This window comes from Grampus griseus, assembly GCF_964374135.1.
Source record: "Grampus griseus genome assembly, chromosome: X".
NCBI classification, from domain to species: domain Eukaryota; kingdom Metazoa; phylum Chordata; class Mammalia; order Artiodactyla; family Delphinidae; genus Grampus; species Grampus griseus.
Window position 1 is genome coordinate 64501859 of NC_138999.1, and position 17268 is coordinate 64519126.

The window sequence follows — 17268 nt, forward strand, 5'->3', positions numbered from 1 at the left end:
AAAAGAGGTGGGGAAAACCCCCCACCAGACTTCCAATGGTCTCATCAAGCTTGCTCTCGAGAGCCTAGTAAAAGCGCGCCCAGAAAGCCAGAGGAGATCATTTTTCAAAAAGATCGCTTTCTATTTCTTACTCCCCCCCTCCTTTTCCTAAGCTGTAACGTCCCTTTTTAAAAAAATGCCTTCTTTCCTCCGTGGGGCTTCCCGCTCCTCCCAGGCCCCTTAAGGCCCCTTAAGGCCCCCAGCCTGGGTGCCTACAGGAACCACCAACACCCCCAATCCCACGCTTTGCAACTGCATGCGTTTCCGAATTCTTCACTTCCTCAGCCCCCTGCCGACCTACAGGTGGGGAGTGGGACTAGGGGGCAACAGAACAAAGAAACCAGGGAGTCACTGACCCAGGCCAGGCGCCCCTTCTGCAGCCTCCGACCGGCCGGGGAACAAGAGAGGCTCACGAACGCGTGAACCCCCCAGCCCGGGTCTCACGCCACTTTCTAAAGGCGAGCAGCCGCAGGCCGCGTGGGAGGTGGGTGCTGCCCCAGCGCAACAGGCCTGAGTGGCAGTGGACGCCAACAGCCTCCACGCACTGGGCTCCGTTATTTCATCAGCAGTTTCAGAAAAACCTGCCAAAAGCAGTTATGCCTCACTGCAATGTGTAGCTTTTTCCTGCCATTTTTTCATAATAAAAGAGGGAGTGAAGCTCGCTCGCTCTCTCCCACTCCACCCCCCTCTCCTAAAAAGAGCCAAAAGGATACGAGGAGGAAAAAAAAAAAAAAAGAACCCACACACCAATCTCCGAGGGGATGCCATTGAGGTGTGGCTTGTATTTAAATATCCAATATGTCAATGTAAGGGGAGTGGGTATGTATATAAAGTGCCGTTTGCATCTGATAGCTCGACGAAGCCAGCTATGAGAGGCCTGGGGAGATGGATGCGGAGGGGAAGCGGCACTTTGACTGAGCGCAAGGTCAGGAGCGCGCTGCCCCACGCTCCCCGCCGCTGAGAAGTTCCTTGGACAAGAACAGACGTCGACTGCAGCTCGGCAGAGCGCGGAGCGAGCTAGGAAGCGAGCGCCGCCGAGTCGCCCGCGCCCGCGGCGGGGAGAGGCAGTTCGCGCCCCACGGCCCGGACTCGGCCCCGCGCACCCCGCCATGGCTGAGGTGGGGGGGGTCTTCTCTTCCTTGGACTGGGATCTGCACGGCTTCTCCTCGTCTCTGGGGAACGTGCCTTTAGCTGACTCCCCAGGTTTCCTGAACGAGCGCCTGGGCCAGATCGAAGGGAAGCTGCAGCGCGGCTCGCCCACCGACTTCGCCCACTTGAAGGGGATCCTGCGACGCCGCCAGCTCTACTGCCGCACCGGCTTCCACCTGGAGATCTTCCCCAACGGCACGGTGCACGGCACCCGCCACGACCACAGCCGCTTCGGTGAGGACGCGGCCGGGAGGGACGGGAGGCGAGCAGACGGCGCACTGGGGAGCCGACGGCTCGAGGCTCCGGCTTGGGGCCCGCGGACCGCCCCCCCCCCGTCCCTCGGCTCGGCGCCGTCTGAGCCCTTCGAGGCGGGAGGCCGACGGGGACGCGGGGCAGGCGGGACGCGACGGTGCGGACTTGAGCCGCGCAGCGGCGTCGGGGCGCCTGACACCCTCAGACACTCTCGGGAGGAGGCGGGGGCGCCTTGAGGTGCGGCTTCTCCTTTCCCCACTCCACCCTCCCTCCCCCGGGAGCTAGGGGATTGTTCTGGGACCTGGACGCTGCAGGTGGAGCTGGGAGAGGGGTAGGAGCATCCGCCGAGGAGGTCGGGGACCGTGGCTACAGCGTGAGGCTGAGCCTCCAGGGCAGCTGGGTTGTCGCGGCAGATTACCTGAAGCTGGAGCCTTCGTGGGCCGTGGATACGGCGTGTGGACGGTCCGCGCCCGAGTCGATTTTGACCCGCGGGGACGCGGCAGCCGTGGCACCTGCCTACCTCTGTGTTGCTCTGCCCGTGTTGAGGTACAACCCAGACAGCACGGCGGGATCTGGGTATTAGAGAAACTAGGAAAGCCTCCCGGTGGCTACTGTGTAAGGGCACAAGCCCTGGGGAAGCTTTTGCCGGAGCTACCTCTGGACTCCTTGCCTCAGTGAGGAAACCGTTCTAGGCCCACTCCCAGGCCCCAAAACAGGTGTATTCTGGGCCCAGGGCAGAAGACACCCAGCCTCCATCCAGGATTTTCTCTGCCTGCCACTCTGCAGATTGTTCAAAGGGCACAGCTGCCTGTCTCACATACAGAACACAATTAGTATAAACCTTGACCTGGGACAGAGATCATTGGGTTTCTAAGCAAATGTGTTCACTCCTCAATAATTTGGCCATTTTCAGTTTCAATTTCCTATCCTCTACTAAACTGTTATTTTGATGCTGTGACAGCTACCCTTCTTTGGGTCCCCGCATCTCCCAATGCCCTCTGCTTCCTCCCAAGGACCCTATGGGCCAAAGACACCATCTAAGCCAGTGAGAGGCTTTGCCTACCATCAGGCGTGATACTCTTCCCTTCTTTTTCCCATCCTCCCTCACTTCCCCCAAACCTCCCTATCCTCCTATTCCCCGTGCCTTGCTAGAGCTGCACCCCAGTGCACCATAAAAAGCCTGGGGTGGATGGGGAGAGGGGCAGAGGCCTGTTCCTGGGCAAGGCTAAGTCTAGCAAACAACTTGGGGCCAGGGCTGGTCTTCCTTGCTGGGAGCAAGCAGGAACCCTAATGAGGTCTATGTCATCTTGGAAAAATGCACTTGGAGAGCTGGAGTACAGTAGGTTGTGTGTGGGGTGGGGGTAATGGAGGGGTGCAGGTGTCTGTATAAATTTGCAGCAGGTCCTCAAAAGGGTGACAAGGTGGGGTGGGGTGAGGGGAGAGGGAGGGTTAACTTAGCTCCTTTCCCTTCCATCACTAGTGACTTTGCAGTCCCCTTTTGTTCCTCTTCGGAAGGAATGGGACTCCCACCCTGGCATCAGAGCCTCCCAAAACTCCCAGAAATGGCCTAAAGATATTGGGGTAGCTCATTCCTGAGATGTAGAATAAAAATTCTGAAATGATGGAGAAATGTGAGGTGGGAGCAGCAGAGGTGGAGAAACTGTGAGCTTGACTCCCAGCAGCTACAAGTGTTCGTCTGATTCTGTGCCTAAACTAAGCCCAGTAACCTACAAGGTCAACATAAAGCAGTAATAGGCTCTTGGGATAAGTGGTCTTTAATTACCTCCCTAAGGACACATCTTGATTTCTTTTCATCTCCCAGGTCTGCTAAGGGTGTTAAGTTTAAGGAGAAACCAAAGGAAATAAAACTGGCGGGAGGAAGGGGTGTTTTCACTGCTGCTTAACTGTTTCATTTTGGGTTTTGCCTTAAGTGCATGTGCACACACACACATACTGACTGAGACCACCTCTGCATCACCTTTTCCCTTTCCTCCTTCCCTGGCTTCCTGGCAGTTCCGTGTATTTCCTGTAAAGGAAATGATAACTGGTCAAAGCTGTGTCTTTGTAACGTCCCCTGCCAACTTGCAAGCACACATTTACTCTTTCTCAGTTTAGCTTTTGGCAGAGAAAGAGGTGGCGTTTTGAGTTTGCTAACTCTCTCCTCCCTCCACATTTGAGTTAATCAGCCAGGGTATTCAATAAATCGAAACTTTAACATTCCATAAGTGCTTTAGCAGTCAACATTCCAGTAGGGTAAAGTAGGCCAGACTTAAGATATAAAATATTATAGATTTCTGCTTGGGGGGAGGAGGTAGTCTCCAAAGGCCATGTAAAGTAAATAGCTATTTGTTGTAATTGGAGAGCAGGGCCCCCAAGGATTACCCTGGAATCCATGTGTTCAGAATGAGTCAGGCTGAGCCCAAGAGCAGCCTCGACTCCAAATAATAACCTGTTGGCACAGCCTATGCTCCCCCTCCCCTCCCCTCCCCCACACCCCTCCCCCACACCCCCCCATTCTGCAGTCAGTCGCCAGGAGTATTTCAATCTCCGCCTGGCTGGCTGGTGGCATTTACATAAGGTTCACAGGGATCCTGACATTCCTGAGGGGCACCTGTGGGCTGGCAGAGCGGAGCTTGGGAGCCAGACTGGAGGAGAGGTCTCCCGCCAGGTGGGATGGAACAGGCTCGTGCAGCTGCTTTGGTTTGTGAGCGATATGGTTCTTATTTGGCAAGGTGCCAAAACAGCACTGTCTTGGCCCTGAAAGGCTGAAAGGTTGGCTGAGGGCATTCGGGTGAGTTATGGAGCCAGATTAAATGACATACTAGGCCAGTCATCTAGCTAGGTTCTGAAGCAGTGGGACCCAGAACAGATCTGTTTTCACTGAAGCCATGGGGCAAAAGGTGTAAGAAGAGAAGAGTCTGGAAACTGTCGAACACAGGCCAGAACCTGAGGTGGACAGGTCAAATGAGGCAGGGGAGAGGGAGGTCCTGGGCTTTGAAGGGGGTGAAAGTACTGAGGACAAACTTTGTCTACTTAATACTTTGCTTCAACGTTTTGCTGTTAACACCCCTCTCCAGCTGTAGTTGGGAAAATGTAAAAATGGCTTGTTTTCTCTCTCCCTTCATGCTGGCTGGAATTCAGGAGAAGGTTTAGGAATATCTGTTCCATCATCATGTGCCACTGGGTTCCCACAGTTTGAATCCAGCTAATAGGAAAGTTGGCAAAGGGAAATGATGCCCAAAGACAGCTGGGCAGGGATGATTCCAGCTGTTGGAGACCCCTGTTACTGGACACAACCCAAGTGACTTCCTCTATGATCTGTCCTTTGGCATCAGGGTTAACAGAGAGCTGGAGAAAAATGGTGGTGACTCAAATGGCCACACCTCTTGGGTTTCATGATTTGTTCTCATACCAGGTTTTGGATGGTGAGATCACAAGCTACCCTCTGCTACTTAATGAGCTCAGGGTGGTCAGAGACATGAGATAGAGAATGAGGGAACTAAGACTCAGAAGCTCAGAAGTAAGCTGCCTAAGCAAAGAACAGAAGGCTTCAGCGGGTTGGTATCCCTCAAAGTTTAGCACCCAGAACTGAATCATGACCTGGCTTCTCGTTTCCTGGCCATACTGGCCACTCTCCTTTGAACACCCTCCTGTGTTTCCATAGCCCTCTTTAAACACAGTAGAACTAAAAACAGCACTCTTGTGATCTGAGGCAGAGCAGAATGGGGCAATCCCCTCCTTTATGCCAGTTACTAGATCTTGATCAATACAGCCTTAGATCACATTAGTGTTTTTTCTTTTTTTCTATTTTTTTACATTAGCTTTTAGCAATTTTTAATTTTTACATGACTAGCTTCACATTAGCTTTTTAATAATCTCGTGAATCAGCCATACTGAGGTTACCTTGTTCAATCAAATTCTGTACTCCATTGTTGTGCATGTTTTGCTAAGCCACGTCTCCCCATTCCAAAGCTGAGCAGACTTGCATTTAGTAAAAATGCATGAAAACACAAAAGAACAGTCCATGTTTTCAAGAAAATATACGTGGTTGCCTGAAGGGGGGAGGAGAGGGGGAGAAGCTTATGGAAATAAAAAGAAAGAGATAGATAAATAAAAAAGCCTTTACGCAGACCAATTATGATAATAGGCCATGAAATAAGGAGTATGATTGACTCATACTGTACTTGAGGCTTGCCCTCCCCCAACAAAACCCCAAACACAAAATATCTTGGGTAACTGGTTTGGGGACCAAAGTGCAGGACTTTACATTTATTCTAATTAAAGCTTATTTTGTTGGAGTCAGCCCATTTTTCCATTCTCTTGAAATCTCTTTGGATTTTTATTGTCGCCCTCTCAGCTGTATGTCTTCTGGAACTAGGGTAAACAGTCCCCCTATGTCCTTTTATAAGTCATTTATTAAAATGTTAAACAGGGCAGAACCAAAATCAGAACCTGTGCAGTGTAACTAAAGGTTTTGGTCCACTAAATCAGTATCTGCTTAAGCCCTACTTGGCACCAGGTATTTTCCCTTCCCCTCTTACCATCTTGTGTCAATATCCTTTCCCAAAACTCTTTTTTTGTACTACAAGAGTTAGTAACAACCAGACTGAGACTAAAGCTTGGAGGATGTCAATGCTAGAGGACAAAGGCCACGTTCTGAGTGTTCTATACAATGGCAGCAGAAGAGCGTTACATTCTCCAAATAGGTCCGAGTGTGCCCTAAAAGCTTCCATACCTGATTGCCCACCCACCAGCCCAAGTCACTGGGGCTCTTCAGGAGACTTCCCACTGGAGTTCTGAACCTGATTTCACAATTGCCCACTTAATTTTTTAAAGTGATCTTTAAGGAATCAGTCCCACTCCCTGTGTAGATTACATAGAATATTATTACCCTTAAGAATTACATTTTTGGATGAGAAAGACAGCCAGATATGAGCTCATTTCATACCTTTGGATGCCTGTGTGAGTGAATAGTATCACGTTTTGGTCTGTATGTTGAAAAACATGGTTAGAGAAAATCAAAGAGAAATCTAGTTGACCATTACATCTGTATCCAAATAATAGATGTGCTATCTTAGAACAAAATTGTGAAGTCTTCAGTATCACCAGGATTTCAGTTCTGGTTCTTTTTTCCCTCTTAGTAGTCAATTTCTTTTTTCCCCCGTACTGCTCCTGGGTAAATGAAAAGTTTTTCAAATCCTCACCTCTAACTTTGTCAGCTAGAGGGACATTTCTGAGTATCTTCCCTTTTCCCTTAAAGCTGCAACATCTCACATCAATATCAAGTCTAATACTACCTGCCAACTCTTTGCCATAGATAAATTTAAAATCCTCAAGAGGTAAGCCTGAGGCTGCACTGGCCAAGAGTACTTTTGAGGAGAAAGCTCTCACCAGGCCAAGTTTTGCTTCCTGCCATAGGCTGGAGGAACAAACTTTGTGAGTGGCCCGTGTGGCCTTTGTTAGAGTCAGTTACAGGCAGTTGACAGCCTCATGTGGCTTTAAGGACATGGGAGCTAAGAGGCTGCAAAACAAGTTCAGCCTAGAGGACAGCAAGGTAATGCTGTGTGCTCTGGGGAGGAGGGAAGTGACTTTGGGAAGATACAGAAACCTGGCCACATTCTTTCATTTTGAAAGCTGCCCTCCCAGTTCTTGAAACGGTGGTATTTAACAGCAATAGTACCTTGTAATTATGGAGCTTCTGTAGCCAAACGCTTCTCATGGTCTTTTCCTTATAATATGCCTAAGAGTGTTGAATAGAGGCAGAGATTGTGTCCCCCATTTTACATATGGACAAGCCGAGGCCCAGAGAGACTCAGTGTCTTCTCTGAGGTTCCATTCTTGCTGCAAAAGATGGTTTCATCAGGTAATTCACCAAAGGCACACAGAGCTGGCCTCCAGTTGGGCATAAAGGACTAGTAGCTCATGTCACCTGAACAGTTTCCTCTTAGCTTGATATCAGTGATGGAAATGGCATTCACTTTTTTGCTCTAGGAATTCTGGAGTTTATCAGCCTGGCTGTGGGGCTGATCAGCATCCGGGGAGTGGACTCTGGCCTGTATTTAGGAATGAACGAGCGAGGAGAACTCTATGGGTCGGTAAGTTTAAGGTTTTTTGTCCTCGGAAGCTGTTACCACAAGTGTTTGGACAATGTAAGGCAAAACATTCATCTAGCACTTGAAAGCACTTTTGTCAACTTTAAAGGATTAGTGTCTTCTAGTCAGTTCTTGACTGCCCAGGAACTTGCTACATAACACTTTCACTCATTCAGCCTCCATCAAAACAGAAGCTTTTCTGTAGTACATTTGCTTTCACCTTCTCCATTAGAGGGCCAGCTCATCTGATAATAATAGGAAGCTGTACTGGTTTGTCAGTAGATGGTAAGGGTTTGGGGCATTAACTCTCCCAAGGAGCACATCTTATTTGTGATGGGTACCCAGAGGAGTAGCCAACTGGCTGGCACAAAAATAGGCAATGGTAAAGCTGGCCTTCAGATTGAGGATTCTGAGATTAACGACACAGTCCTTGATGTCCAGATTGCTTCAGCTGAATCCCAAAGGCCAAACAAAATAAACAAACAAATGAAGAGTGAGGGTTCCAGGGTCTGGTGACAGCCCTAAAGTCCCCAGCTAGAACTGGGTTGGCTGCAGTGCATGTTCACTATTTTGGAAGCCAGCCCAGAGCTGGGGAATGGTGACTTTGCTGATCTTAACCCTTTCAGAGGATCCCAACTCCTGGCTTTGGCTTTTGAGTCACAGAGCATACTTTCTGGCTGCCTGCACCCCATGAAATCAGAGCACATTCTTCCCTGACACCTAAGAGATAGGCCTGTCCCCAGCACTCAGTATCGGCAAAACCCCAGCAAGTAGTATGGTGGTTGGATCAAGTGTGAGAAGGGACAGAGGCAAGAGACCCAGGAGCTGCCAGCTTGAAGTAGCCAGATTTGGAGGAACTTTTCAAGGAGATCTTTTCTGAGCTTTCCAACTGACAGGCCTGAGACCCTTCATTAGGAGAGATCACAGCTCACCTCCCATGGAGCTTTATATAGATCTGAGGCCTTTGCCTGTCAGTTGACATAGTTGACTGCAATCTCAGTGGATTTGAACATCATTAGCCCTAAATAGGGAGAAAACTCAGGGGTGCCAGCGGGGCATTGGGAAGCCATAGCAGAAATTCTCAGGCTCAAAGTGCCAGGTGAGCCCATCTCTTTCAGTCTCCTGCCTTCAGAAAAAATATCACTGGAAACATTTTTGCGTGGCTCACAAAAGAGGGTGAAAGTGATACCGACAGGGCTGTTTTGTGCTGTTTGGAAAGAAGATGCCTCAGGAATACCGGGAGATAGGACTGAAATATTCTAATATCAATGTGCTATTACTATTTTAGTTTCTCCACCAGCAAGCTGGGATGGGAGAAATAGTCATATAATGGGCTCTGCTTTATTTTCTTACCCTCACAGAAGAAACTCACACGTGAATGTGTTTTCCGGGAACAGTTTGAAGAAAACTGGTACAACACCTATGCCTCCACCTTGTACAAACACTCGGACTCGGAGAGACAGTATTATGTGGCCCTGAATAAAGACGGCTCACCCCGGGAGGGATACAGGACTAAACGACACCAGAAATTCACTCACTTTTTACCCAGGCCAGTAGATCCTTCTAAGTTGCCCTCCATGTCCAGAGACCTTTTCCGCTATAGGTAACGGACCCCTAGTGTGACCTCTGTGACCTGTATACTCTGGGGCCACAGTTGTCTCTGGAAGCACTATATTCATAGCTTTTCAATCTTCTTTCCTATCAATTTAGATAACAGAGAAGCACTTACTGTTCAACTCGACCCAGCTGTTCCCTTGTTGTTCAAAGTGTATATCAAGGTTGGGTTATTTTGGGGAGGGATGTGGGGGGAGGGGGAGGTCTAGGGGGAATCTTGTATATACTTTTTTCTTTACTCATGTTCTTTCCCCTGAGGTGGCACAAGAAAGAATGGGGTCCCCGCCAAGGGCCAGAGGTGTCTTGCCCCACAATCTACCCAAATACCTTGACAGTGGGTAAATGAAAGACCAAGGAATCTGCCATAGATGCTACCTACAGAGCTTTGGAGAAGTCTCATTAAGAAAATCCTTGGGGCTACAGCCCTGCTGCAAGCCATCCCTGCACTGGCTCTGCAGATTTCTCATCTGTCCTGACATGCAGTTTCCCTGCCATTGGAAGTGGGAGATGGGGTAGGCTGTAAGAAAATGATATTAAAATGTAAGCATGGATACTGTGCATAAGGACAAACTATTTATGAAATGTATATGCTATTTATTTTATATATTTATTTATTTCAAAATAATTTTATTTTTAATGAGAGATGCTATGACTGGATTTTCATCAGAAAGAATAAGGTCCTACTGAAACAGGATAAATGAGTTAGTAAAGGCTTTTATTGGCAATAAAATTGTCTTTATATTGTAACCACTGTCTAATTCTATTCATTTGTACACTTAGAATTAGAAGGTTGGTTAGCTTCTTTCACTAATTAGAATCTCTTGATGTTGGCATCACACTGCCTAGGCTAGGTGACCCACTATCTACAATATTAGCATTATCTAGGGGCCCTATCTGAAGTTCCTTCTGGTTCTATGACTTTAACTTTAGTGGTGAATCAAAGCTTCAGGAAGGCCCGGACCAACAGCCCTTATGGAAGCACCCGTTTGTGCTTAGGACTAAGCATAGAGAAACCCTCCTTTGGGATTTGGTTAGGGCCCAAAGCCTGAAGGTCAGAAACCCTAATTGGTGGCTTCTTACTTAACATATGAAGATGACGGGATTCAAAAAAAATAACAATCAATAGGGAGAATGATTTTTTTTGAACCAGTCAGCTTCCCTTCTGGAGGTGTTCTCCCACTCCCTCTCCAAACCCCCAGCCCCATTCTCTGCCAGTGTTTCTCCTAGAGAGCAACAGTTCTTAGAGTATATGGTCTCTTCACCAGCAGCATCATCTGAGCACTTGTTAGAAATGTAAGAGATCAGGTCGTACCCCAGACCTGCCAAATCAGAATCACTGGGTGTGGGGCCCAACAATCTGCATGTTAACAAGCCTTCCAGAGGATTCCTATGCACAATAAAGTTTGAAATCTAGTGCCCTAAAAGAATGGTTTTCAAGAAGAATTCTTTTGGCATCTGAATTGTCTATAAAGAAAGTTTTAGGATAAATTCAGTCCATAAAATAAGAGTGGCTGTAGTTGAAGTGGGAAAGGCATTCTTGGAGCTCCGTCTTCTCCAGAGCAGCCTCTGAGATATCTTGCTTTGAAATCCCTGGCCTCTTGACTGATATTTACTGAGGTGGGAGTATAGGGTTATTTACATTTTCAAAGCAAATGCTGTCTGGAAACAAGAACCAAAGGAATAAAAGTCTCATTGAGTACTCAGGCACCATGAAGTACTGGTGGGAGAAGTTTTTGGGTTTAGGATCGTTCCTCCTGGTGCTCCTCAGTCACATCCACTATTTCCCCAACTGATTGGTAAAACAAATAGCTTAGGTAGCGGCTCACTTAAAAATCAAAACCAAAAACTCTATAAAAGTTCGTCCAAATCTAAGTACCCAACAGAGAAACCACACGTATGAGCATACACATATCAAAGAGCAAATACGACTGTATGATTGATAGAAAGTGCTAAGTTGCACAGTGTATGTGATCACAGACTAGAATGCTTGCCCACGGAACCACCAAGGCAGAGATCACACAGGGCTGGGGTGAGCAGGGAAAGTTCCCTGAAAGGGGTAATGCCCGCTGTGGAGAACCAACAGGAGGATTTAGAGAGCCAAGAGGCTGATGGCAATGTCTGTGTTGGGCTACAGGGAAGAAACACCACATCTAGAGGTCTCTGGAAGGAGGGTAAAAATCAGCCGTGTGACATTTTTTATCACATTTTGAATGTGCATCACACCTTTATTTTAAAACCAAAATTTTACCTATATTCTCTATGGTCAGCTACCTAGAACTTCTGATACACAGCCCCAACTTCTGAGGGCTTGTGAGATAAGTAAGATCTGTTTTAACCAATAGGAAGCTGGCACTTCCCTGTGAGTAGGGCCAGTGTTACTCTAGTGAGGCAGTTGACATGGGCCTGGCAATGCCACAAGCACCATACTACACAGGGTAGGATTTACAATGAAAATGCCAATGTAATGAAAAGGCAAAGATTCCAAATCCTAGGGTCAGGCCTTACCTTTTTCCTCTGGGTAGAAGTAGAGGGGAAAAGAACAGAAGAAGGGTCCCAAGATGCAGAAGGGGTTCATAGGGGAGGCACTCTTGTACTGAGCTTTAGGAATAACAATGAATGGGGCACATTGCCAGCAAATGTCAGTGGGCATCTGTTGTCACGGTCAAAAAGAGGGAAAAGATATATTCTGGAAATTAAAATGTAAGATGGATGACCTAGTACCACTAGAGCAATCAGCAGCTGATTGACACTGTATCCCCAAAGTGCTAAAGTAATGGATTTTGTGCCAACCTAGAGGGAATTGTAGAGTAGTAAGCTCTGGACCTCTGGTTTTGAATGAAAACATGCACAGAGACTGTTTACTAGTCATCTTTTCATCCCCTCCCAGTGTTTAGGGTGTTCCTGGAACAAAACAAACACTTAGGAAATGGTTGCTGAATAAATGAATGGTTGGTTGAAAGAAAGAATGAGTAAATGAATGAACGGACAAAGACATAGACACCTTTAGCAAATATGTATATGATGCAAATGCCGGGCTAGAGAAACCAAATGCATTACATACAAGAATCATCTGAACTATTAAGTTCCCAGTACACTTAAATATGCACAATGACAAACTAGGCTGTATCTTAAGAAAGATACTCAGTTCCCTGTCACTGGAAGTGTTTAAGCAGAGGCTAGACAAAGTCTTGAGAAGGATATTACATCATTTGGATGGAACAGGGTGAATGCTAAATAAAAGTGACCGAATGTGGTGGCATTATTTACTAATTACATACTCCACGGGACCCCCAGATTTCTCCTGGGCACCTATCGTGTCCTAGGAGAAAGAGGATATAAGACCTAGGAGTGCTACACAACTGCTATTCCAGGCCAAGAAAAACACTGTACACCAGAATTTCCAAACTTGGGGTTCACAAGGTCCTTAATGGTCCATGGAAGGCCCTTTGGACCTGAACTCCCATACAGTATGCAAATTTTTATGTGTGTGTACATTTGATCTTCCATTGGTTCTCAGAGGATCCCCCAACATGTTAGGAACCACTACCCTAGGAGTTTCCACAGCCTCAAAACATTTGGCATAAGAACTGGTGGCCACTGCGATCCTGTGTGAAACCTTGACAGAGTTTTAGTTTAGTTTTGTTTTTCTCAAAGACATAGATTTTATGTGTGAAATCTTTGACTCCTATCATCTAAGAGATAGCTGTAAGTTTGGCAACAGGGAGGTAGGAGTGAGGAGAGGGAAGAGCTGGGCTGGCTTCACTGCTCAGTGGTTCTGCACAAAGCTCAACCCAGGGCCAACATTGACAGCAGTTCTGATGGCAACAAGATTCTCCTTCCCCTCCCTTCCAGCCCTCTTTTCACCCCTACTGCCACAGCAAAATGTTGTTCATGCTGAAAAAACAATCAGAGACTGAACCCACCAGGCCCAGACACAAGGAGCTTATCAGAACCATCAGAGCAGACTCCCTCCCCAGAGGACTTTAATCAAAGGCTTAAGATAATAAAAGAACCCAAGTTTATCTTACCTTCAAGTCACGGTGGTGCTCAGCCACTGAATCCCTGGCTACATAGTCAGAAATCCATCAGGCTCAGGGCCCTAGTGGGGCCACAAGTCACACAGGCTTTGTCCAAGTTGCCTAAAGCACGGGTTTAGCCTTCCTCTCCCTGACTCTTCAACTGACTTTCAGGGACTGCTGCTTTCCTTCTCTCTGGAGTAGTTGGAGCTGCATTGCCTTTTCCCAGAACAGGGAGCTGCTGAGGAGGAATGTGGGATGTTAGGGAGAAAGCGATCAGTGAGGAAGGACACTTTCTTTTGGAAAGACACGTTCACGGTCAGTCATCTAACTAACTTCCTTGCTCAGCAGGAGGAACAGAACATAATTTAGTTTGTCATTCCTAGAGCTCCTTCTGTTCTCAAAAGAGAAAATGGAAGACCTTTCTAATAGGCCTCTACACCAGGGCTCTGGTGTCAACTGCAGAGATACCCAACTCTCGCAACCCAGCACAGGCTGTTGCTCCTCTAAATCTCTTTCCAATTCCCAGACGAAGTATGGGCTCAGCTCTGTTCCTTATCGTTGCAATGTAGCACAAGACATGCAGGTAACATGTTCTTCAGGTCCTGAAGTCAGACCAACCTTGTTTTATATCCAGATTCCTTTACTTCCTCTTTGACCCTGAACAAATTCATTAATTAATTCATTAATTCAACGAGTATTTGTTGAGCATTTTTTCATCTTTAGAGACATAACAGTAAATAAGACAGGTGTAGTTCCTCTCCTCCTGATATGGTCTAGTCAGGAAGACAGACATAAACAAGTAAACCTACAAATTGTAACACGTGCCATAAAGAAAGAGTACAAGGTGCTATGAGAGTATATAGCAAGGCAGGCATAACCTTTTAAGGGGATTAGGGGAAGGCTTCCTGAAAAAATGATTCTTACGGTGAGACCTGAAGGGTGACTAGGAGGGTAGGAATAGCTTTCCAGGGATAGAGAACAGGAATATGTAGAAGTCCAGAGGCAGGAAGGAGTTAGGCATGATCAAAAAACTATGAGAATGTGATGTGGCTCAATTGTAGTAAGCCACAGGGTCTTCACCTGTAAGGTGAAAATAAATACAGAACCTACCTCAAGGGCAATTGCTATGAAGACTAAATAAGATAATGTATTGAAAGTGTAAAGTGCTTAGCACAGTTCCTGGTGCATAGTAAGCGCTCAATAAATGTTTGCTATCGCTATTACATTTAGTTCATTATTTATTAGTAGCAGTATTAATTTGAAGACATATCTCGGAATGAACATATGCATCACTCCACCCCCTCTCCATATGTATGATTTTGCTGGGGTTTTACAAAGGACAGGTACCAGAAGGTAAGGTGGTACATGAGACAGCCATGCCATACACATGCCAACCTCTTACTAAGAACACATAATGAGAGTACCCACTTGGAAACTCCACTGTCTAATGTACCTAATGAAGCAAACCAACAGAATCTGTCAGCCCTCATCCAACTTCTATTTTAGTTATATTTTAGCAGTGCATCCTATGGTCACAGGAGACTCCCTTCTGCAGGCTCCCATGACCACACCATGAATAGACAGCCTCACCCGGGTCCCACATATCCAGAACCCTCCTTCTTCATTTCTCTTCCTTATAGTCATGCACTCTGAGCCCCATCCCAGTCCTCTTTAACATGCCACACACTAGACTCCTAGTAAACTCGTGGTGGCAGATGCATGCTTGCCCTGTCTGTTTCCAATTTCCCTGTGTCCCACCAGTTGTAAATGTTCCAAGTTTCCAAAACCCATCATACCATCCTAACCTCACCTAACACTATATCCTATAGGTTTCTCCATGCTTGCCCCTTAAGCTATTATACCCACATCCAATAGATCCCACAATTCTCCTCCAATATAAACCCAGGGCACAGCCTCCTCAATGTACAATCTGAATGTCATGTATATATACAGGACAGAATAACTTGGAAAGCCCACACCCAAAGCTCCATCCAACTCAGTTTAAAGTGCCCACTTTCTCTGCTTCTGCTCCTGGATTGCCAACATTGCTAGATAAAGCTATGAAAATTGGGTCATCAAATGACTCCACTACAAATACAGTCACATCAATCTCAAACAGACCAGCCTTTTCCCACTTAACAGGCCTTTTATTCATTTAGTTTTGAGTCTGTCTGGCATTCACCGTAGCCTATCATAAAAATCCCTAACATCTAAACAGCTTTATATGGGCTTAGTGTTAACCAAACTTTTTTTCTAAGCATCTGGTAAAATTGTCTAAAAATAGACTCTGGGCTCTGTTGGGACTTCCTAAATCAGAATTTCCAGCTGAAAGGCTTGGTTATCTATATCAATGTTTCTCAAACTTTTTGATCTGAGGAGCCCTTACAAACTTAAAAACTATGTAGGACCTCAAAGAGCTTTTATTTATTTGGATTATAGCTATTGGTATTTAACATATTAGAAATTAAAATTCAGCAATTTTAATTATCTAATAATTAATTTAAAATAACAAACCCATTAACATTAACATAAATTATATTTTTATGAAAAAAGTAATTCTATTCTCAAAAATTTAATGAGTGGTATTATTTTACATTTTTCCAAACCTCTTTGATGTCTGCCTTAATAGCAGACAGTTGAATTCTTATATCTGCTTCTGCATTCAATTTGTTGCTATATGTTCTTTTGGCTGAAATATGGGGAGAAAATCTGGCCTCTCCTAGATCTGTAATTAGGAAAGAAAGGACCTCATGGACCCCCAAGAATCCTTAGACTACTCTTTGAGAATCACTGATCTGTATATTTAAGTCCCCAAGGAATTCTTATCAAGAAAATAGGTGGCAAACACTGCATTTTTCATGTGAGATATTACAAATCTCCATTCGTCTCTAGCTCTCAGCTCCAGACTGTTCCAGATCAGGCATTCTCTGGTCTCTCTCTGTAGATGAAACCTCCCTCATGTTTTACTAAGACCTAAGCCATCTAGTAGTGGCTTCCTAGCATTCATTTTTTGGTATTGTTTAGTTTGGCCTCTTTCTTTCTTTCTTTTTTTCTTTTATTGGCCATTTGTATATTTTCTTTTTTTAAATTTTCTTAATTTTTTTGGCTGCATTGGGCCTTAGTTGCGGCTCACAGGATATTTCGCTGTGGCACACGGGCTTCTCTCTACTTGTGGCGTGCGGGTTTTCTCTCTCTAGTTGTGGCGCAGGGCTCCAGAGCACGTGGGCTCTGTAGTTTGCGGCATGCAGGCTCTCTTGTTGAGGTGCGTGAGCTCAGTAGTTGTGTCATGCGGGCTTAGTTGTCCACGCATGTGGAATCTTAGTTCCCTGACCAGGGATTGAACCCACGTCCCCTGCACTGGAAGGTGGATTCTTAACCACTGGACCACCAGGGAAGTCCTGGCCTTTTTCTTTTAAAGAAAACAGTTTTTTGAATTTTTTATGGTGGTAAAATATATATAACAAAATTTGCCATTTTAACCATTTTCAAGTGTACAATTCAGGGCCATTAATTACATTCACAGTGTTATGTAACCATCATCACTTTCTATTTCCAAAATTCTTCATCACCCCAAACAAAAACTCTGAAACCTCATTACTTCCTCCTCCCAGCCTCTGGTGACCCCCTAATCTACTTTGTCTCTATGGATTTTCCTATTTTGAACATTTCATATAAATGGAATCATAGAATATGTGGTGTTTTGTGACTGGCTTCTTTCATGTAACATAATGTTTTGAAGGTTCATCCGTATTGCAGCATGTGTTAATACTGCATTTCTTTTTATAGGAATAGAATTGCTAGGAATAGCATTGCTGAGTTATATGGTACCTCTATGGTCAACCATTTGAGAAACTGCCAAACACTTTTTCAAAGAGGCTGTGCCATTTTCCATTCCCACCAACAATGTAAGAGGGTTCCAATTTCTTCATATCTTCACTATCACTTGTTATTTTCCATCTTTTTTTATTGTAGCAATCCTAGTGGATGTGAAATGGCATCCCACTGTCGTTTTGATTTGCATTTTCCTGTTGAGCATCTTTTCATGTGCTTATTGGCCATTCGTATATTTTTCTTGGAGAAATGTCTATTCAGATTATCTGTCC

At 45.8% G+C, this 17268-nt stretch overlaps 1 protein-coding gene across 1 annotated transcript; it reads left to right on the forward strand.

Annotated features, from left to right (window-relative positions):
• Positions 1-1148: 1148 nt before the first annotated feature.
• Positions 1149-9139, forward strand: FGF16 (fibroblast growth factor 16; the record flags this gene model as incomplete). Its single annotated transcript, XM_082680673.1, has 3 exons — positions 1149-1422; positions 7432-7535; positions 8894-9139. 3 exons carry the CDS (start codon positions 1149-1151, stop codon positions 9137-9139), a joined length of 624 nt encoding a protein of 207 aa, XP_082536799.1.
• Positions 9140-17268: the final 8129 nt, after the last annotated feature.